The sequence below is a fragment of the Zosterops lateralis genome (assembly GCF_965231275.1).
Source record: "Zosterops lateralis genome assembly, chromosome: 6".
NCBI lineage: Eukaryota > Metazoa > Chordata > Aves > Passeriformes > Zosteropidae > Zosterops > Zosterops lateralis.
Window position 1 is genome coordinate 10,281,303 of NC_139761.1, and position 23,365 is coordinate 10,304,667.

Sequence of the window (23,365 nt, forward strand, 5' to 3'; positions counted from 1 at the left end):
GTTCACTGGCAGACTATCTCTGCCTCTCATCTTCTCTGCTACATGACCCTGCTCTCTTTGCACAGAGTGTAGGTTTCCAGTAATGTGAGTTCCTGCTAGGCTCCACAACTGCCTTTCCAGAAAAGGTTAAAAATGTGCATTGCATTGAGAGGTGAATGAGGATGAGCCAACAGGCTCACTGGTAGCACAGCAAGGCAGAGCACCAGCGGGGTGAGCAGGGCAGAGAGGAAATCCCAAAACACAAGCAGGGAGTGTTGAGCTGCCTGGTCAAAGAAGGGCTCGAAGAAAAGAGATGGCTATGGCAGCTGTCACTGATGTAAATCTGGATTTATCTGTGTAGGAGTATGTGGTTTGGAGGGCCTGGGTGAGGATTTGCACGCCCTGGAGCAGAGGCAGCTCTAGAATGGGCTTCATTCCCTGTATTAGTGGTAGGACACACACCACCAGTTATAACCTTTCCATGTTTAAACAAAGACACTAGGGATACACTGCTTCTTCCAATCAGTTCAGTATAGGCATTTAATAGGCTAAATGGTGTAATACATCTACAGGACATACATTAGTCGAGTATTATGTACAGGTGGCATTTTACAAAATTAGAAAGAACTGAAATAGAGCAAAGTTCAACAATGTCATACTCCATAAAACTTCCTTTCTGCACTACATGAAATATTCTACAAGCTAGACTAGAAAAATATGACTGAATGTCTTTTTTTTTTCTTTTTAGTTTCTACAAAGCTTTTAATCCAGAAAAAAATACAAAACAACTATTGAGTTTATTAGAGAGACAACACTTGCACACAGACAAAGTAAGTGGACATTCATAGACCTGCAAGTTGAATAAATAGGGTTTGTTTGTATAAAACAATTTTCTCTCTATCTTGCTTTCCTGTTTTAGGGCCTCTGGCCCATGGTCAGAAAAATAAAAATGGGAGGAGGAGTTTGGCTTTGCACGGTTCTTAAACTGAGGCCACACAGCTTTAGGAGAAAGCTTTAGCTTGAAGCAACCATTTCCTTCAGGTAAAATACTTCAGGGGAGCAGCACAAAAGAGGGGAAAGGAAAGAAAGGAGTAATTAGGCTGGAAGAAGGAAATCTGGGATTTTTATACCTGCTGCAGCTTTAAGTACAAGGATGAAAAAAAGTAGTGGTGCTTGCGTGGCGTTTTTTCAGGGTGTATGTAGGATTTAGTTGTTTCTTTGGGAAACATATTTAGGGAAGTGCCATTGACCTCAGGTGGAAATAGGATAAGGGCCATCCAGAGCAGGAAGGGAGGGAGCGTCTGAAAGCAGATAGAGAGCACAGAAAATTGGGGGAAGTGTTTCAAACAACTGTTTTTCCTTTTATAAAGCAAAAAGCAAATTAAGTGATACATCTAATGTCATTCCTCACAGAGCTGGGCAGATGCAGATTGGAAGGAAATCATACAGCTAAAAATATGTCGTCACTGCTGTTGTTTTCTCCCCAGAGCTTTGTAAAACTTCTTGACAGTCGATGCAAAAGCAGCATTTAAAGAGCACCTCCCATCAGCCTGGCTGCCTCGGCAGCACAGCTCTCCTCCTGCCACGGTGGGTCCGAGCTGGGGACCTCCCTCCCCTCACTGCTCCTGTGCCAACACGTAGCTCCAGATGTGCTGGCTTCACTGGCTTTACCAGAAAACTGTCCCCAGTGAAGGGGGTGACAGGGGCAGCAGCCAGATTTAGGAAGTGCTCTTGAAACCTTCAGTTACTCTGGTGAAATTTGGTGCTCTGACCAGAATCCCACTCACCCAACAAAGTAATTCTAACAGTGTTGGCAAGAAAGTCTACATCAAGAAGGCAAAACAGATTGTTATATAGATTGAGAGAGCAAAGTTTAACTAAAGTATCACATTATACTGTACTACACTGCTTATAAAAAGGGTCCTAGATCCCAAACACCCCAGATAATGAGCTATAGTTTTGTACATAAATTAATGTTGCTTTGAAGTAAAATAGTCTCTTTCCTTTGTAATAAACATTCATTGCACAGAATTCTTTGTAAGTAAATATATTAAATTTGGTTGCTAAGAAGGTAAAAACTTATTAATACATCTGGCCAGTAAATTTTATCAACCATCACACAATTAAAAGTTGTTGTTAGTGAAAATTATTACTGGAGAAAAGAAAGCACTTGGAAGTCAACTTAGGAGTTAATGCTGGAAGAAATCCTATTATTTCGCTCCACCTACAGTGAGCAGCTTCTTCTGGATGCAACATTAATTGGAAGTACAGACCCCATCCAGCCCTGCAGAGATGGAGAAAGCCAGCTTTGCAGCTTACAGGACACTCATCACTGACAGTCAAACCCCTCTGAGTACAGGCAGTATCCACCCCCACCAGCCCATCCAACGGGTCCTGTTTTGGGCTGAGATTGGTGATCCTCCTGGGAGAGTGGGAGGGAGTCTTTGGGAGGTCCCTGTGCAGGAAGGGATTCACTCCTGTCAAAATGACCCCCAAATTCCCAAGGAAAATCCACTGGAGGGCAGAGGTGTCCAGAGACAGCTTGTCCCACATGAGCTCTGGGCTCCAGGAGGTGACAGAGCTGAGGGGGCCACGCCACAGGCGAGGAGGGCACCCCTTGGTACAAGTGTTCCTGCCAGCAGTGCCAGCTTGGGCACGAGGGAGGCAGCTGGTTGTCCTTCCACCACACCCCTCCCACTGCAGGGGGCTCAGGGGAAACCTGGAGCCAGGCAAAATGCAGGAGAGGTTTGGGATGTGCTGTGGAGCTCCTGCCACCTACCCCTTATCACCACCCAGCTCAGGGCAAGGGAGGAGCAGCTGTGCCTCTGCACCTACATTATACACCAAACATACCAAAGAACCAATACCACAACAATCTCTATTAACAAGGTGGGACAAAGCCAGCCCTGGGGGAAGCAGGAGCCACCTCACTGGCTTTAAGGGTGAGAAGTGCACACCACACCATGGCTGGGCCTGGCCTGAGGAGTGCATCAACAGCAGGATCCACCCCACCAAGCCCAATACAGACAGCCCCGCACCACAAACACCAGCAACCAGCTCATCACCTTGTTCAGGGACAGCGAGAAAGCGCTTCCAAAAGGCATCAGCCTCACTGAAAAGGCAGCTAAGGAAAGGCTGGCAGTCCAAATATGCACAGGTTAGCCAAAGGGAGAGAACTGCTCTGGGCTACCCCAGGGCGGCAGCCTGGAGGCAAACCTTGCCCTTGCGTCTCTATACAAAAGTTACAAAATCAACTGGTGACATTATATTACATCTATTGTCCTTAATATCACAGTGCTAGTTTTAAATGGCTAAAAAAAGAAAGTTTTTAGATTTAAGACATTCCTCCTGTAGAAACGCAACCCCTTTGTCCTGCTGTTGATACCTGAAAGCAGCCTTTCTTGAAAAACACAAAACCAATTAAATGCACTAATTAAAATTAGGAGCATCTTTTCCTTGACAGCCTTGTATTTCCTAACACATCCCATTGTTTCCCAAGGGGAAATTAAACAAATAATATGTATCCCAGCCTGAAAATCAAAATGTTAGAAGAACAGTTCTAAAGCCCAGATGCTTCTTACCAGGTACTAACTAAATAAGACCCTTGCAGATTTAAATACAGATTACTTTGACATGTCTTCAGAGTGTGTTAGCTTTCCAATAACATTCACAATGAAGTTTCACATCTGAGGCCATGGAGTTCCTACTCATTCTCTTCACTTCTGCTTTCCAGAGTATCTGTACTGTCTTCCACTTCTTGAGCTGGGTGTGCTAAAGTATCTGCAAAGAAACAGCTTGTCAGCATTTATTTCCCCATATAGACACAGCCTTTGTTTGATTCCCTGCTCTACCTGGCAGTTAATCTGTTAGGGTGATCAGATCCAACACAAGAAATCTTCTCTGCCTGCAAACCAGTAGTTAAACCTGGAGCAGGGAATTCTGAGAGCATCACAGTCTGATTTGTCAGGGAACCTGAGAGCTCAGGTAAGATATTAGCGAGATGAGGTGATCCCTGTGGGACAGCCACTGTCATGGGAAGGCTACCCAGTCTCAGAAATCTGCTGAAGCTGTCAGGCCTGAAGACATGATGAGTCTAAATGAAAGCACAAAACCAACAGAAAAGCCACAATGTATAACCTGGAGGTCAGGAAACAGATTTGGGTCACATTTCCTCTTGAATGATCAAACCCTGTGGTTGTCATCACCCAGAAATGCCAACTGGAATAGCAGGTGATTTTACACTTCAAGACCTTTTGTCATCACCCCTTTAAAGGGAAGGGAAGGTGCATCTTGCACCCTGCCCTGGCTGCTGTGTCTGGGCGTTTGGTTGGCAAATGCTGGTAAACTGAAATGGAAACTGGGTCACTCTCTAAGAGAAAAGGACAGCACTGAGATGAAAAAAAAAAAAAAAAAAAAGGAAATAAATAGACCAGTTTCCCACTGGAGCACTTCCTGTGCAAGCTACACTTAGACAAGGTCTTACCTTTACCTGCATTTACCTCACAGTGACACTAGTCAGGGGTACGTATTTGTGAGCTTCTGCTGCACTGACACACCCCTGAGACACCAGGATGCTTTGAAAATGTGCAGCTGTCAAACACTTCACTTCTGTGCTAAGAGACAGGGACAGATACATGCCTGACAAAGATTACTGTCCCCCAGAGTGACCTGCTAACATGCAGTGCAATGGCTGCCTGTTGGCCATAGAAGTGGCTGATGCAGATGAAAACACCACTGCTCAAAACCTACAATAAAATTTTCACTCCACAGGACTCCTCCAGTGCAGATGTCTTCTGGGCACTTTCAAGTACCTACAGTTGCTAGTCTCATTGTTTACTTCAGTGCACAGCACTGTCTGAAACATCTATTTTCCTATGGGAGAACAAGAATGAAAATTACTCATCCAGACCTTCCAGATCCATCTGCTGCTGCTGTTGCTGGACACAGACTCTTTGGTCACCATGCAGACCCTTGTCCTCTGCTGACTTGAGGTCCTCGGGAGGCCAGCGCAGCTCCCCGCTCTCCACCTCCCCGGACTCGGTGGGCTCCACCACAATGGAGGGCAGCCTTTTGGACAGCTTAGGGTACTTCTCACGTGAGTCTGGGAAGGCCTGGGGAGACATTTGGGGAATGTACATCACAGCTTTGCACAGGGATGTGTACCCAGAGCAATCAGAGTATGTCCTTTCTACATCTGACATGCACTCACAGGTCCATTAAAAATTCCTCTTCCAACTAGTGCAAATCAACAGCCCTGCAAAGGGAGGATTTCAAAACCAGCTGAACTCGGCTCCTTGCTGGCCAAGCGTGGTGCAGAGGGGCTGTAGGTCTCAGCACACTCTCCCCTGCACATGCTGTCCTCTCCTGAGCAAAGAAACCACTTTGCTTGTCAGTGTGCTGAGGAGATGATTGCCTTAACTTGTGTGATCTGACATGAGCAGTGCAAATGAAGACTTGGGAGACAGAATTTGTTATGCTGCCAAACACTCGTGTTTCAGTTCTGGTGGGGTTTTGGGACACAGAAGTCTTTGCTCCAAGGCTAAGCTAAATGGCTGCTGCAGCCTTTCTGGCTGCTGTCCTTTTGCTCTGATATGATATTCACGTTTCCTTGCAGTGATAGTTTATTAAGAAGCCACCACTGTGCAGAGCTATTTTCTGCAATGTGAAACACTATTTTATGATGCATTCATGCAAAACAGGTAGCCCCAGAGAACATCTTTACACAGAGGATGGTGCCAGCTATTTATTTTCATTTGTCACATTGAAGCTGCAGATCAAACACTACACAGTGATTAGAGCTTGAAGCTGAACTGGGGCTTTTTAGTGAAGGATATTGTAACACGTAAAAGTGCTTTCCTGTTTTCAACATAGCTGGATCACTTAAATCTCTCAGGGTACTTTGTTTTGAATCGGGTTTTTTTCTGGATTTTTTTTGGTTGGTTTTTTTGAGGGTGGTTTTTTTTTGGTTTGTTTGTGGTTTTTTTTGGAGGAAAAATCATCAGGCTCCTCCAGGACATTACCATAAGAAATTCTGTTGTTGCTTCACTGAAACCTTTTCTACTGGATCCTCCAACTTCCATATCCCTGCACTAACAAGCTACAAATCTCTCTGTGCCAGCTGAGTTTTATCTTTATTTTATTTCATTGCATTTCATTTCTAACAATAAAATCAAGGTGCATGTGAGGGGACTGAACCAGGACATGAGAGCAAGAATGATCCTAGTTTAACTTCAGAGGCTGCCACAGGTTTGCTGTGGGCTGGAGGGAACCTGCTCACACATCTGCAGCATGTTCACCACTGAATGAGGGTCTCTGCTTGATCAAGCCCTGCTGGTTATGTGTGCCAGTCTCAGCACAGCCCCTGCTGTGAGCACAGGACATTGACAGGGGTCTGGGAGTGCCATAACCCACTGGAAGTGTTTGCTCCATGTTTTTTTGCAATGTTCCTCTATCTCAGCAGCTGTATTCCCTAACAGCTGACTGTTTAGTTGTCCCACTTGGCATCAGAGCTGGCATGGGGAGGCAAGACCTCAGGAAATGCTGTGCATCTAGGAAGCAGCAAGCACATTTTTAACATTGCTGTGCTGCCCATATCTGACTTCTGAAGACGGGGAAGGACAATAACCCTCATCCTCGCACCCTTGCTCCCCATGGTAGTGTCACAGAGATTCAATACTTCTTGCAAATCTATACAAAGGTGAGAAATGTTGCATATTAGTGTTATGAGACACAATTAGGAAAAACATTCCTTTGTGAGAAAGTACCTTCAGTACAATTAGACCAAGTGAATCACTGAATGCAAACATTTCTGACGCCACTCTGAGCTGCACCCACAGTTTATAACTCATCCTGACCAAGCAATGCTTATGCTGCCTATCAGAAAAGAGCTGTCCAACTTCCCATTACACAGACTTCTCCTGAGCTGCTCATAATTTGGAAAGACATTTCCATGGCAGCTGTCTTGACTGTTAGGAATTTTTAAAAACTGGCTAATACAATCCCGCTTTTTGGAAACCAAATATGAGACAAGGTCTCCTTGGGCAGGACAGGTTCACAGACCCTCTGAGCAGCAGTGCCCTCCTCTGCAGACCCACAGTGGAGCCCAGCTCCCTCAGCCTCATGGCTCAGCTGGCAGAAAATAGCCAGAAAATTGTGGCCAAATTGCTGTATTTTCTCCCATGGCTGCACAGGCAGGTGACAGTGACCTCTTCCCTGGCTATTGTGCAGCCTGCTGGGGTGGCAGAGGGCTGAATGACAGCCGCCCCATCCTGAAGCCTGCTGGCAACCCCTGGATAGGGAATGCAATACAACAAAAATTCTGCTTTTTCATCTGCTTTCTGAAGCCTGAGGAAATGACACGGAAAGATCTAAAAATGGGCTGAGAGATGATTATTACAGCTGCAAGAAAATTTAGGAAAGGCACCTGTGTGGCCTCAGCTGTGGCTATTTTTGTTTGTGTCATTCTCATATGGTCTTTTCTCACATCAACCACATAATTTTTTTTTCCACCAGAGCCCAGTATTTACCATGTCCCTCCAGGAATGAGTCAGGACTGGCAGGAAGCAGAGCTGCCTGCTGGGCCTTGCTGTGTTTTTCTGCAGAAGCTGGAGAGTGTGATGAGTGGGCAGGAGACTGCAGGGAGAGAAGGACGGGTCTCCTGGACAAAGTGCTTGGAAGTTGCTGGAAGGAACCTAGTTTTCCCACTGAGTCACTGAGTTTGTGCTACATCTCATTTCTGTTTGATTTTTTTTTTGCCTCAAGTGGTTATCATTAAAATGTGGAGGTAGTACCTTCTCCCAGAGGGGAAAGGTAAAGGAGGTGGGGGAAAACTCTGGGGCATATGATCAGAGACACCATAGCACAGCCCTAAATACACAGGTGAAGTCAGGGCTGGGACAGAGTTTGGGCAGCATACACTAATACAACACCGAAAACCTGGAACTTGGTGAAGAAGAGGAAAAAGAATATTGAAAACATGCTCCTTGAGTGAGCAGCATCCATCCTGTGCAACCTCTGAGGCACGGGAAAGCTCATGGTATACTCCTTAAATGCACAAAGCCTTTCATTACATGAACAAGTGATCCAAAGGGAATTTGCAAAATTTCTGTTCTGACTTCCCTGGCTTCCAAATGCTAGCTTTTCACCTGCAACAGGCTGCTCCTAGGGTAGCCCTCTGAGCCTGCTTCCAACATTACACATTGTGTTGAGAAGCAGCTCGAGTCCACCAGGACACATTACATGGTTTGTCCCTGGTGGTGACACAGAGTCATGAGCACAACCACAGAGCACAACGTGCCATGTGGGGGCTGCCACAAGGGGGGCCTGGGACATCGTGATCCCTCCTGCTGCAACAGGCACCACGGGTGGGTGTTTGAGTGCGTGTGTGGAACTGCCTGGGGACAGAAAATGTTCTTGCACCTGCCAGCAAATGGTCCTGACCAGTGGTGCTGCTATGATGCCACAGCCATTTCTGTGAATCAGCCAATCATTTCAAATGGTCTCTGTTCTAAAAAGGGAGCTCTCTCTGAGCCTAAGGAAACGCAGTTCATTTCAAGGGTGGCTGTATAAAAGCTTGGCACAGTACTGGCTGGATGTCTTCATTGCACAGCAGTTGCTCAGATCTGAACTCTTGGTGACAAAAAAGAGTTTGTCTGTGCCTGCATCCCTGCAGGATCTGGGCATTGCTGCCACTGTGCCCTGCAGACCTGGCATCCCACAAAACACTTCTGCCAAACTCTTAACTTTTAATAACAGAACCTAAGCAGGATCAAACACATATTTCAGGGCTCGTTCTTCTGGCAGCAGTGCTCTGCAATTCAACACCTACCCTAAAGACAGCTATTGGTTGCCATTAAATCTCTTCTGACAAACAACTCAGGAACACTTTTCAGCTCTGCTGAAGTTACCTGGCTTGAAGGGCCTCCTTCCTCCTCAGGAGTCTGGCTGAGTGCGAATTCCTCCATCACCGGCTCCCGGGTGTTCATCACCTCTGTCATACTGTGAATATTAAAAGAGAATGGGACACCTCAGCTCTGAGCTTTGTCCTCACAGCTAATTTAACAAAAGGTACTGGCTTTTCATATTGCTTAAAATAATTGTGTTGCACTGTCCTTCCTGAACAGTCCAAACAATACTTCCTTGGCCTCCAAGCCAACTGTTACTGCTGCATGTTGTGATGCTGAGCAGGGCATCGACCCCAGCTGCTCCTGGAACAGCAGAGAGGACCCCCCCAGAGTCATCAGCTGGAAACTGGAGTCTTCCAGTGTTATCAGCAATCAGTTTATTACTGACATATGAGCTCAGAAATTGCATCTGTTGACCAAAAAAAGTTACTGGTGGAAATATCATCCTTGAATTAAATTCTTATTCTGATTCTTCGTAATGCCTTCAAATATTTGCTCTTCCAGATGTCTCTTCAATTTAGTCATGAGCCAGCACTTCTTTTTAAGCTGTTAACTCCAGACACACCAGCTGTATTGGTGTCTAAGGACCAGATTTTCAGTAGTCTTTACTTGCCTGAGTGTTTGGAGAGGTGTTGAGTGGGACTTCCAAATGCATCAGGGACTGTTAGGCACCTAAATCTCATTTAAATCAGGGACTTAGGAACCTATGGTGCTTTTGTGGCCATTAAGCATCACCCTGTTCCATTTGGCACTGCAGAGCTGGCCTCGGAGCTCGCCTGGTTCTGCTGGGCATTGCAGGATTCCAGAGCAGAGAGACAGAGCCCACTGCAGCCCTCACTGCAGAGCCCAGCCCAGCCCTCTGTGGCATTGGGATTTTCCTCACACTTGCCAGTTATAAACACAGCATTCCACTGAAAAATCTGAGGATGCCTGAAATCTCCATATTAAATGTGTAGCAGCAAACAGAGCCACTCTGAGCTGAAAGGGCCACGATCATTTTACATGTTAATACACCAGCCCTGGAGAGATCTGGAATGGGGCTTACAATCTTTTTAGCTGGCATTCATCAGGTAGTGCAGTGAGTGGCTGCTGGAGCCTCCTGCAGCACACAGAATGTAGGCATCATCCATTAGGCTGCCCTGCCACCTGCCACAGCAAACACCCCTTTAGGCACAACTAAATGCTGCCATTAATTCTGGTCCTGCTGCACACACAAAAGCCTTCTTTGAAAAGGCTGCACCTACTGAGAAATGCCAACTAAAACATCTTAAGGATAACTTGTTTCAGGCTTACATTACCAATTACCGGACAGAACTAAATTTTACAATATCTGCAATTACTACAAAACCCTTCACAATGACTTTAATTAGCTGTAGCATGGAGCAGCATCATAGTGCAGAGACTTTCACTCCCACTGCATCACATTTTAAAAAAAACATGGCAGAACCACAGGACACCTGAGCTCAGCTGTGGACCAGGATCCAAGCCCATAGGCATTCAGCAGCATATGGAAAAGCCCTGAAGGGTCACTGTTGGACCCAACCAACACTGAATTAATTCACATACTTCCTGATACATGCACAGAACAGCAAAGCAGAACCAGGCTCTGAAACCCATCAAAAGGCTGAACCAAATCCCCAATCTGAGCACCCTGCAGCTTACACCTGAATCCTCCCAGAGCCATGGCACAGTAGAAGAGAGACAGAGTCTGCCTGCTAGGAAAAGTGTTCAGTTCCCAGCCCTTGCCTGGACCTGTACTACTCCCCAGGGACTGCACAAACCACTTAATCAGTAAAATACATAGGTTTTCTGGACACGTGCTTTTATTCCTGCAGCATCCAGCAGGCCACACCACTGGGCACCTGTGGACAACAGCACTGAGGGAGTGGTGAGCTGGAAATGGGAGACTCCTCCCAGCAGTGGTGACTGTGGACCTTGCTCTGCCAGCTGCTCCTGCCAGCTCTGACTGCACTTAAAAGAATAGAGATGTGTCCTTGGACCAAAGGGAAAGTAGGATTCCCTCTGATATCTCCTCCCCCTGATCACCCCTGCTGCTCATTCCATTCTTGTCTTTTTTCCCCCACTCTGGCCCCAGTCTCTTCCTTGTTCCCAGAGGGACCCTTTTCACCCCTCCTGCTGCCCCTCTGGGAATTGCCCACTAGGCAATAGCAGGACCATGCTCTCCCAGCCCAACTCTTTGGGAAGAGCTGATTTGCACGGCTTTCACACCCTGTGTTAGCCAGAGCCAGCTGTGAGCCTGGAGGAGCACTGGGCCCACCACTCTGAGCATGTCCAAGATGAACATCTTTGTCTTGGCATCCTTTTCGGAGTCGGCACCCTAAGCCCAGCTGTCCTGGATTGCAGGGAAAAGGAAATGAGAAAGTGTGTGTCTAGATGGAAATAATCTTGGAGGCTTAGTGTGGGGCCAGGATTTATGAAGTCTTGGTCTTGGCAATCACAGAAAAGCCATGCCCCACTGCTGTGTGTCCTGGGGGTTGGTCCCTGCTAGCCACCAGCAGACTCCTGCAGTCACTCATAGCTGGCTGGTTTATTTTAGCAGCCATTCAATACATTGCAAATGTTTAAATATTTCTCTGTCCTTGTTCCATGGGAAATTAGAGATACACATCCACACATGCACTGTCAAATGTGTCATATGACCTCAAAGATGTTAAGACCTCACGAAATTCTATTATTGAGCAATAATGGGCTCCGTGCTTCCCTAAGACCACATTATACCCTGCAGATTATTTGTAAGTGACAAAGACAAATGATTTGGGCTAGAAAAATGGTGACAGTCCTGCCAGTGTTAGAGCAGATGCCTCAGTGAATCAGCTCCCAAGCTGCTGAAGCCCAGGCCATTTCAGAAAATCTGTGCAACTTAAGGCTTTGATTGAATAGGATGGCAGAAGTGATTGTACTTGATGTGTTTCAGAATAGAACATGAGGCCATGCAATTGGCAAAATAATTAGGCTTTACCTGGAATAGATTAATTATTCCCAGTCTCCAAAACAGTGAAGGAAAGCAGAAGAATATGGGCTGTGAAAGCAGTGATGTTTCAAACAAGCTTAACTAGGTCTTTAACATGACAAATAACTAGATGCAAAATAATTGAGAATGCCACTGCAAACCACTGAAACTTCAAAATCACCTGTAGGAGATCACTGAGTTGTTTATAAAGCTGTATAATCTGAACGAGAGGCTGGTGGTGTGCTGCTTAGGGCTTTTTAAACTATGATAGGCTTTATGCATGGGACAATTTTTTGCTTTTCAGCCAGTGTTGATGGAAAATATTATGCCACTTTTAGTGCTGCTTTTACGTGAGATGTACTGACTGACATACAACAGAAAAGTGGCTGATACAATTATAAGAACTACAGCTCTTTAATTCAGTCTTGCATTCATTTTATGTACGGTAGATGCTGGTACCACCAATGACATACAGTAGCCATAGTGATGCAAAACAAAGCAATAAATAGCATTTACAAACAAAGGATAAATTCTGTTCTGGTGGATGAGTCATCTACTCTGAACCTTAAAATCCTCATGTCAGTGAATTAAGAGATACATTACTTCTCCTAGGTTTAATTAAGCACAACTATACCAATTTGGGGTGGGGGGAAACAAAATCTGTTCTTGCATTTCTGTGAGAAAAACTACATTTAGATAAGATTATCTTAAATGCAGTGCTAAAGTCCCAGGACCACACTATGCTGATCTTTTTCCAGAGGCATGGAGCAAAAGAACAGATCACTTTCTGCTGCTGGTGATGGCACTAACAAGGTCAGCAACATACAGAGCAATATATAGCCTGACAAGTGCTAAACCACCTCCCATGGAAAAGGCCTCAGAAACAATGCACACACATTTTTATTTTAGGTTGTGAACAGAGGGCAAAACTGACCTGTGAAATTCACGGGGAAAAACCAGTATCTGAATGCAGACCAGCCTCAGGACTCAAAAATTTGCTGCACTTACGAAAAATAGGCAGGTCATGCAATGTTAAGGAAGTATTTCCTTAAGGACAGGGGCACAAACATGTTTTATGGGACAAGCTGAGCTTAGGAAGAGCTGTCACCCGAAGCAAGGATCAGTCTGGGGGATTCTCAGACATGCAGTGCATGAGACCTGACCCTGCTCTCAGCTCCCCAGCCAGGACAGGCAGCAAAGGGGACACTGGCCAGAGCATGAGGCTCTGTGGAGGATAAGCAGCAAGTTCAGGGCAATGACAGAAGAGAGCGTGTTACCTTCAATCACATCAACGGGTGTCACTTCCAAAAACTCTCCTTGCTGCAGGCGCCCGTGTCACTGATGGAGCGTCGTGCACGCTCAGTCAAATCCTAGAAGTGCCTGGAAGAGACAATACAGCAGAGTCAGAGCTTGTGACAATGCTGGCAGGCACTGGTGTGAAAGAGTTCTGCTGAAAGCTTGCTGCAGAAACTCCCACTGTGGAGGTCTGTATCATTTTCTGTGAGAGATGGGAGTTGATCTCGCTAAGGACTAAACTCATAGAGCATCTTGTGAATTACTGAGGCAATTAATGTACCAGAGCCACCTAAAGCTATCTGAAACACCTCACAATCTGACTCTTTGTGATGCTAAACCTTATTCCCTTGTGTGAGTTACACAAAAACTGCTGAAACTGTGATATTCTGAAATCCTCCCATACAGAAACTGTATTGATAGCTGGAAAACTGAAAAATAAAAAAATGTATTCCCTTATTTGGCAGGATCAGTTTGTTTAGTGAGACACAGTTCTGATAAAGACACAAGACAACATATGCTCATAGAAGGGTCCATTAACATTGCATTATTGCACAGTTCTTTAGGAAGTTACAGAGGAAGTGATTTTTTGAAAGATCTACTCCAATTTGAAGGTAATACGATGACTGGTATCAAGACAGGGAGCCTGCTGAGCAGAGGTGAGGATCCCACCATTTCAAAGTGTGAATCACTGATTTCTGATGACTTCTCTGTCAGAAAGCCTTAGCTGATGAGCCTCAGGAGTTACAGTGCGTAAATATAGTCAGTATCTAGGCCAGAGATGATTTTCTGAGAAATTTGTTTGGCTCTACAGCTTTCCAAATATATATTCATGCCAGCCACAGCTATTTCCTTGGATGGGAAAAAGGTGTTTTCAGTGAAGTGAATGGCACTAGTATATGTATTTTATAGCCTCCAGTGGTTTGGATTCCAGCCCAAATGATTAAACAAATCTACCTGCTCTGGAAGCCTTCCTACCAAGATTTATAACACTGGATTAACTGCACACTGATTTTATTCAAAAACAGTGACAGAGGAAAAATTGTGTATTGCATTCTGGAGTTTCTTCTCATGCCACAGGCCACACTTATTGAAAATTAGGGAAGCAGGAAATCACTTCTCCATCCCCAGGATTCAATTCAGAAGGTTTAATTCTTGTCTGGCAATTCTCCTTCCTAACCAATGACCAAACCAACTTCAGGAAGGCTAATTAATGTTTTGTCCCTTAAAAATTCATGACTACACTCAGTGCTTGTCTCTTATAAAAACAAGGGAGCATCTGATAACATGCTATCCAATGCTCTGGGAAGAAGATTTTTATCCCACTACCCATTACAAAGCTGCTATTACTAAACCTATGAAAATTCAGCTCAAACTTGTCTACCTTCAATGTCTCCTTGAGAAAAGACTGGATATAATAAGAAAAATTATTACACAGAGTAATTATTACACTGTCAATGAGGGACAAAAGGGTGGAAGAGATAAGGAACCAGGCACCACATGGTCACTGGTTGAAATCCAAGCCAGGCCACTTTCTATTTAGAGATATCTTCAGATGACTGGTTAGTGGTGTACAAGGACCCACGCAGTACTGAATTAATTAAACCCACATTCACTGCTTTCCAGTCTCAGCAAAAGACTTCTGGATTTAACCAATCCAAGCCAAATCCCCTCTCTGGTGTTTTGGGCAACTCTGTCCTATGGTGCATGCAGTATTGGACAGGGGACGTCAGCCCCTGCTGCTCAGTTACTTGAAACCTGTGATAAAAAAAATTCCATTCAGGACCACAGCATGGAAAATGTCCCTTTTCCCAGTACCACAGCCATATTTAAAACCAGAAAAACAGTCAAGACTGTTGAAGAGTTCAATGTTTCCAGTGTACAGAACTACCAGAATTTATTCTCTGAAGAGAAAATACTCTACCTACCTAATAGATGTGATTAGTTCTGTAGCTGACAACAGAGGAAACATAAACTAAATCCCTTCCTTCTGTGATAATGCTTAATCTTTTAAAAACAAGCCACAGCTACTGAGGCCATGCAAAGAGCTTTTACTGCAATGGAAACTATCTGGAAATTTCCCAAGTAATGCCCTTCTCTGGTTATATCTTCTTGTCTCTTACTTTTACCTGCCTTTGCTGCTTTTCAGCCTGGACCCCATTTGCTCAGTGCACCCTCTTCCAAACCACCCATCTTCTGCTGCCAGAATAATTTGCCCTCCTTTGCCTCAGCTTGATAACCAGCTTCTTCTCTGGCTGCAGGAGCACCAACACAGCTGTACTGTCATTAATAGGAACCAAGTCAACTCTCAAGTCTCAAAGACCAGTGGTACTGCCTTGGCTACCCCTTGTCTGGGTTTGCAGAGCCTGGCTATACCTCCCAGCAAAGATCAATTAACTTAGGGATTACTCCAATGAGCTAGTCACGTCTTGCCTCTTTAGAAGCCATACCATCAAGTAAGGAAGTCCTGAGATTTCCCAAGTTTTCACTAGTGAGACCAAGGAATGCTTCAGTGGTGGCCCCTCTGCCCAGACCAAGGGCCCTCAGTTCACACAAGGGGATGAATCTCCACCTGTGATGGTGGCATGGGTCACAAATCCAGCCACTGAAAGGTGCTCTCTGGGCTTCTCTCTCACTTTGGAAAGCATTTGGAACAAATTGCATTTTTGGAGCTTCTACAACCTGAGGACACAGCCTGTCCCAGTGGGGTAGTCTCATTACCCATGGGAGAGCAACTGGTGCCAGAGCAGAAGCGGGATATTGGGCATCTGGTCAGCTGGAGTGTATGAGAAGCCCAGCCTGGATGTCTCTCCTGAGCCTGCTCTCCATGGGGGCAAAAGACTCCACCAGGCACAGCAGCAGAGGCCTCTCCCTGGGATAAATCCACTGTGAATTGCAAAGTAGATATTTATAAAGCAAGTGTGCTTTATCGGCCAAAACAGAAACAAGAATTGGGCACAGGCTGCAATCCTAGAAGTACACAGATTGTCCAGTCAATAAAGGAGCATGTTTCAGAAGCTCTGAGCCCCAAGCTTTTCCCCCACAGGCAGCAGCACCTCCAAAATTGGGGCACTTATACTTAGAGATTCCTCCTACTCTGAAAACATCACCCCTTCTGGCAGAGCTGCCCCAGTGCTGGAGACGACTGGGTGGCAAAGTGAGACCTGACTGCAGGATGCAGGGCTGCTGCTAGATTAGCAGGGACTGCAGGACACCCTCTTCCCTTCCCAGGCTTCCCAAAGTAATCATTCCCCACTGAGCACTCATGGAAATATTACGATAACAGCCTAACAATACCACATTGAAGGTGCACCTTCTAACAAAGAGTAGATAGGAGGCAGAAATTGGCCTTGAACCACTCGCTACACTTGCAAATCTATCATTTTTCTGGCAGGGCAGAAACAGGAGCCCTCCCCTCCTTATTTCAATGGGTTAATCCCAAGGGCTTTTTGAGCCCTGTACTTAAATTGTGCTGGACAGACCCCCCCACCCCCGTGAGGCTCTGGTGGCTCAGGCTCCAGCCACAAGGACAGAGCTCCGGGCACAGTCACGGCTCACACGCGGCTCCCACCAATTCACAGCCAGGAGTTCAACCTTGGGCACCCGGCCCCACCACTGGCCTCACCCCTCCACAGCCCTGGGATAAATGCAAACTTTTCTTCATTCAAGGGCTCAAGCCTTTGTGTGTGCTACAAAAAGAAACTCCTGCTATTGATTACAAGGAAAATTGGGACAGGCCATGCATAAGAATGGCATTAGGTGGGAGAAGAAATGGTCTGCTGCTTGTGCATTTGCAGAGTGGAAAATTTCGATGGGTCACAGGAAACCCTGCTCAGCAAGTCCCAATAAACAAACAGGTCAAAGGAGGTTTTTCCATCCAGAAGAAGAAAGGGTGCCTTATTCAGGCCACTCTGCTGTAGCAGAGCAAGCTGGCAGTTCAGCCAAGGTGGAGTGGGCACTCTATGGCAGAGCTACAGATGTGATGGTGCATGAAGCCATCAAGGGGCTGTTCACATGGTAGAAGAAGATGCATGTCCCTGCAAGGCATGTCAGTTTGAATTTTCCAAGGCCATGTGCTTCTGTGGATCCAATTCCTCTATATCTCAGCCTTCTGTTAGTCCTAAGAAGGACTATGGCTGAGAACCACACAGGTAGCCTGGCCATCCACAGGCAAGACCATGCCTAGTACTCTACTGAGGGTGGGACAGTAATTTCAGTATCTTGGCACAACCCAAAACAAGCACTGACATCAGTGACACCCCACAGCCTTGTTTCCCTGACTCCAACTCGGCTCAGCTTTTGGACACTGCAAGCAGGAACTTGGACAGGATCTTTGTTTTCCCTGTTTGCGTGTTTGTAATTAATGCACTTTATAAAGTGTTGTGGATTCCATGGGACTAGCAAAATGTAAATCACCGCATGGACCACAGAAGATAAATGTACGAACTCCTATTTAAACCTCCCACTTCTTTTTGGATGCAAATCTCTTTCCTAAGCAACTGAGAAAAGTGCGATATGTGTCAGAGTCTGGAGATTAGAGATCTGTTCTGTTCCCTCGTTTCAGAAGCTCTTGTCTTCGGCCACCCACGCAGTACTTGAGTTCTGCTCTCCGCAGGCCAAAGCTGCCTTCCTCTCCTCGGCAGCGTGTGCTCCACAGAAGATGTCGATCTCTCTCAGGAAGCAGCGAGATGAAACAACTCTCAAAGTGGAGGAGCTGAGGCTTTTCAGCATGAGACACAGCACGTAGTTTGGGAGAGCGAAAAGGGGTAGGAGGCTGCTATTTCCAGACCATGCTGCCTCTCACCGCTAACTTGGTGGTGAGCTGCAGTTTTTACTGTTCCTGCTCCAAAGAAACTACTGGGGTAAATATCACCCTCGGGAATTTCTCAGACACTCATCTGTGGACTCCCAACACTACAAAACACAGGCTTGCGAAGGGCCAGTGCTGGCAGAGGACTCTAACTCAGCCTCCTTGACTCCTGGTGTTGCACAATCAGCCATTGGGGAGCCGCTGTTCTTCTGACACCCCCGGATCCTGGAGCACCATGGCTACATACAAACCTCAACTTACAGTTTGCTGTGGTTGCCCAAGTTCCTACTGGCCCTCTTGGCAAAAAGGAGCTACAAACTAGATTCATAAATAGTCAAACAAGAAGTAAAAAGAACTAAAATGTGCCTGTGTTTAACTATCACAATTTTTAAAGCAATCTCATGATTTGGGGATGATTCAACTCAAAGCTTTTTTCGAATTATTTTTGCTATGCTGCTTGCTATGGGTGCTTCCTTGGTGGATTCTTCCTTTTGCTTTTTCTTTTCTCCTGGCTGCTTTAAAGCAGCTCATTTATTTCAGCTCTTTGATCTCAGCACTAAACTACCTGAGCTTCCTCATGGAAGATGCCACAAGGGATAGGTACGGCAGGAGAGGAGGGGGGCAGCCAGACAGGATGCTTGGAGATAGGGAAGGGGAGCAGACAGCCAGGAAGCATGTGTAGAGCAGCGGAGGGAGGAAGAAGTAGAGCAGATGGGAAGAATGACTAAGTCTGCTCCTCTGAATGCTGGTAGACCTCGATATCATGGAAATCTCCACAGAGCCCTCACGGAACCATGTGCCAAGAAAAAGTTTGGATTTATGTTTTTAACATCAGATTCGGCAGCTAACTGATGTGAGAGGAACTCATCAGGAAAACACCCCATCAAAATTAGAGATAAGCCTCAACAAGCTGTTAAATGTTTTAGAGGCATCTCTTCTGGTACTTGCTGCGCAAATATTCCCATCTGAGAACTTGCTTTTGGCATCAGAAACACCTGTATTGAGCACAGTGATTCTGCATAGACCTTAATTTCCCATAACCTTACAAAGCCAGCACCTTACAGATGACTATATTGTTCCTTCGAACTCAGAGCAACCCTTACTAAAGGCTTTTAGAAAGACATGGTTTTGTTTCTGTGATCTGTTCTGGGAGACGATGATTCTCTCATCCCTAGTATTTCATGCCGCAATTGTCCCTCACCTTGCAGCACCCATGGGAATCAGTGACAGATTAAATTTGGCTTCCTGTGCTTCCTTCTACCATCCCCTGGGTATTTTTGGAGAGTTCTGAATTTAAGCAGGAGAGTGGGGGGAAAAACATCTTAGAGCATCAACACAGAGTACATGATTCTCAGATGGAAATGTCATGGGAAATGGGTTGCAAAATGTTTGATGTCTTTCAGGCAATGTGAAAGAATACTCTGGATAGTCTATCACTGGGCTCATTTCTAGGCATCAGAGGGGCAAGAGGTTAGGTGCAGTCAGATAGAACAGTATTTTACTTAAATGACAAATTACTTATTTCCTTGTAACCTTAGGAAAATTAGAATACAGTGCTATCAGAGTTATAACCTGATATATTGAACATTTAGCAGAGAATTTGGTAAGGCAAAGAAAGCAAAAGTGGTAGGGCTTTTAAAAAACAAGCAAATGAGCCCACCAGAGACTCCTACGAGAACAAAGACAATGAAGTGGCCTTTAATATTCCTTCTTGGCAATTAACAGCACAACCACAGGTGTCATGATATCACAACCTAACACCAGAGATGCAGCTGGTTTTGTCCACGAATTAAAACTCCGTCACCTCAACGGAATTTCCAAGCATGGGAAGCTGCCCTAGCTCAACATGGAGGATATGAGAACACTGTGTCCTACCACAGTAAGAATGGGGAAGATGCAGGGTGAGGACAACACACAGCTAAAAATTAAGAAATCACTAAAAAACAAAACATTCAGTGTGCCTTTTCTTAAATGAGCCGCTAACACTGAAAGCAGATATGCATTAACAAGGCTGTGAGTTTTCCTGCCAACCAATTAACATTCACCTTCTGAATCTAGAGGTCTGCTAAGTATTTGCACAGAGGTAGTTTACATGTGTGCATGTCAGAGACTGAACTCAGCTGAAAATTCAGGTTACATCTTACACAAGCTGCAGTGGTCTCAATGGAGGAGCTGGACTTGGGACTATTTTCTCCTAGTCCTATGGGGACATGGGCACTAGGGAGTAAAACACTGTGGGATCAGTCAATGCACACTGGTGAGAGAAGGGGATTATCCTGCTGGACCACAGCTTCTTCCAGCACTGGCATCTGCTCTGCAGGGAACTGGTCATGCTCTCTCCAAATCATGAAGAAGAGGTGGCCCCAGACCCAAAGACTTGCAATCAAAGAGGGACAAAGACTGAGATGAGATTTTAAAGACCTGTTGGTATCAATCAACCTACTTCATTCTAGCTGGATGTTACTGGTTGGCAGCTTTCCTGGGGTTTGCAATAAAGCCTTCCCTTGAAGACTGAAAATTCAGGAAATTAATTAGTATACAAAATTTTCCAGAGAATGTGCATGTTTAGGAAGCAAAAGGAAGGGCTCTTGCTGAGGCAGATACTGGTCTCCTTGAAGTCCTCGCAGAGTTCTTCCTGCCTTGAATGACATAGGATCAAGGCTTCTCTGACCAATTTCTCCAAAACAGAAATGGTTAAATGGGCTCAAACACAGGAGCATAATTTCAGAAACGAGAGAGAAAGAGCAATTTCACCCTGTGACGCTCTGAGGTTGGTACCTGATCTATGCAAAAGCCTGTTGCTTAATACAAAGAGATCATTGTGAGAAAGGAGGAAAAGTAGTAACTATATTTGTACATTATTTCTTCTGCTAAAGCAATGTACCAAAGACGTTGGAGGAAATTCCACCTGATTGACAAATTGTCAAGCTAGAACGGGAAAGCGACAAAACCGGGTCAAGTTATTCCCTGTTTGCTTGTTTTCTCTTTGGAATCATAATGTTGACTCTGAAAACATGTTTTTTAAATGGCATATTAACTATCAAAATTCTGAGCTGTGAGCTGGATTCTTTTCTGGGCAAAAAAAAATTTGTTGCTCATTAAAACTAAGAGAAGGAAAACACTGGCTTGAGCCTGGTTGTGCGTAGGCAGAATTTCCCAGCTTCACCTTCCATTACAGGCTCCTCATAAGAAGGCATTGTGCTGTGAGCCAGGAGAGCTACAGGGCAGGTGTGAACACTAGCCCTGGATTCTTCAGAAAGATGTGAACCTAAAGCCAGGAGAGCTTCATTGCTGTGCTGACTGTACAGCTGCACTAAAGATCTCAGTCAGGAAAAGACTAACGGAAACAAATTTCTCTCTGGGTATTGCTTATTGTGGCTGGAGGGGTTAATGCCACATCCAGGCTAACCCAACTCCCCTCCACGACTGTAGCCATATTCAGAGATGCACAAACACGGCTCTGTCCCAGATGAAAAGAAAATTTTTGTGGTATGTTCATTTGGCAGATGGAAAATACTCACACCCCTTTCTCCGAGTGAAACATAGTCCTCATTTACAGAGCAAAGTAGGTTCTTTCATGCTCTAAAAGTAATCATATGTGTGGTATTTGCCACCTGATGGGAGATGCAGGATTTCAGTTTCCAGTTCAGCTCGCAAGCAAAAGCATCACTGTCTTAAACTTGTGCTTTGTGAGTCTCCTCCTCGTCTCAAAAGTTGTCTTGGGAAAAAAAAAAGGCATAAACGAATAGCTGAGGCGATCACAGTCCCCAAACCAACAACACTCTCAGCGCTGCGCTCATTCATCGGGATTCCTTCACACAGCCCTTTCGGCTGCCCAACGACTTAGGCGGTGTTTTTCCAAACGAGAACCCTTTTTCTCGGCGAATCCTCCGTAACAGCCTTTACTCGCACAGACAAGCGTGTGGCGAAACGAGCCGGGCAGAGGCGCGTTCCGCCTCTCCCTCTTCCCCCGTCACCCGCAGCCGCCCGTGGGACCGGAGCGCTTCTCCCGCTCCGCGCTCCGACCCGCCCCGCACGGCCCCGCAGCCCCCGACCGACCGCGGCCCCGCGCCCGGGGCTCCCGAGCACTGACCCGACACCTAGGGCACAGACCCGACCCGCACCGCACACTGACCCATCCCACTGACCCGACCCGCACGGCACTGACCCACCCCCACTGACCCAGCCTCACTGACCGGACCCGCACCGCACGGACCCGACCCGCACACACCCGACCCACCGCCCCTGCTCCGGCTCCGGTCGGCGGCTCCGCCACGGGCGCACAGCCCAGGTCCCGGGGAGCTCCGCGGGGCTGCGAGCGGGGCACTCACAGGTGGCAGCTGTCCCCCGCTCCGCCGCCCGCACCCCCCGAGCCCGGCGGAGACTCCCCGCTCACCGGCAGGCGAGGCGAGGCGAGGCGAGGCGAGGGGCAGCCGCCCGCCGCCCATGCACGGCGGCAGAGGGGAGCCGGCAGCTCCGTCAGCGCATCTGCATCCTCCCGGGCCGGGCGCTGGCACCGCCGCCGCGGCACCTCCCCGCCCGCAGACCGGCCCCGCCGCCGCCAGCGCGGGGAAACCACTCCCCCGGCAGCGCCGGCGGGGCGGCGCACACACGGCCCGGCCCGGCTCGGCTCGGCTCGGGCCGGACGCCCCGAGGGGAGGGGACACTTCCCGGGAACACGTGTGGGACCGCACGGCCGCGCCCTGACCCGACCCCCGCGCGGTGCCGGGGTCACACAGCTCCAGGCGCCGGACCGAGGTCCCGGAGGGGTCACTCACTCTCCCGGAGCAGTTCCTCCTCTCCCCGTGCTTTGCGCACGGGTGTCCCGAGCCCGCCCTGCAGCCAGTCCTTGCTGAGAAAACGTCAAATGCGGAAAGCACAAACTTCTTGGGGTTCTTTTTGGAGGGGTTCCTTTTTTGCGGGGGGCGGGTGCTCCACACCGGGGTGAGTTTCCCATCTGCATCCCCGACCCGCGGCAGGGGCGCGCTCTGCCGTGCTCAGCATCCCGCCACCTCGTCCTGGGGCTGGCAGGCGGTCTGTGCCACCAGGGTTGTGATGAGGGGCTCCCCCCTGCCAGGGGCTCACTGCAGACAGGCTGTCAGGGGGCATCTGCAGCTCTGCATGTATTGGTGCTGCTGGTGATGGAGGCAAAAAACACACGCGGTGGCAGAAGTCACGTTGGTGGCAGCAGCCTTGGAGAGCAGTGGTGGAGGAATGTGGATGTACAAAGGAGCACGGTCCTCCCCACTGCTGGGCATCCCCCCAGGAAACAGCTCAAACTGGGGTGCGGAGGGATGCGAGGGGGGCCCAGCCCTGCCTCCCTCCCTCTGCACATCCAGCAATGGGAGCTGTGGCTTCAGCCTGCAGAGGTGCAGCCCCTGGGATCCCCTCTTTGCCAGGCTCAAAGGA

General features: G+C 47.1%; 1 protein-coding gene across 1 annotated transcript; it reads right to left on the reverse strand.

The window, feature by feature from the left end:
- Positions 1 to 500: 500 nt before the first annotated feature.
- Positions 501 to 22,514, reverse strand: LBHD2 (LBH domain containing 2). The gene is made up of 5 exons (XM_083863949.1): positions 22,353 to 22,514; positions 13,131 to 13,233; positions 8,886 to 8,976; positions 4,889 to 5,090; positions 501 to 3,759 (listed from the first exon to the last, which is right to left on the reverse strand). Exons 3-5 carry the CDS (start codon positions 8,973 to 8,975, stop codon positions 3,683 to 3,685), a joined length of 369 nt encoding a protein of 122 aa, XP_083720075.1. The 5' UTR covers position 8,976; positions 13,131 to 13,233; positions 22,353 to 22,514; the 3' UTR covers positions 501 to 3,682.
- Positions 22,515 to 23,365: the final 851 nt, after the last annotated feature.

What these genes read in the sequence shown, in the direction of transcription:
- LBHD2 (XM_083863949.1), bottom strand. Translation starts at nt 8,975, where the DNA reads ATGACAGAGGTGATGAACACCCGGGAGCCGGTGATGGAGGAATTCGCA. An exon ending in AAGGAGGCCCTTCAAGCCAG is followed by an intron (nt 5,091 to 8,885) that starts GTAACTTCAGCA and finishes ATGTCTCCCCAG; the next exon opens with GCCTTCCCAGACTCACGTGA. An exon ending in GCAGCAGATGGATCTGGAAG is followed by an intron (nt 3,760 to 4,888) that starts GTCTGGATGAGT and finishes GTTTCTTTGCAG; the next exon opens with ATACTTTAGCACACCCAGCT.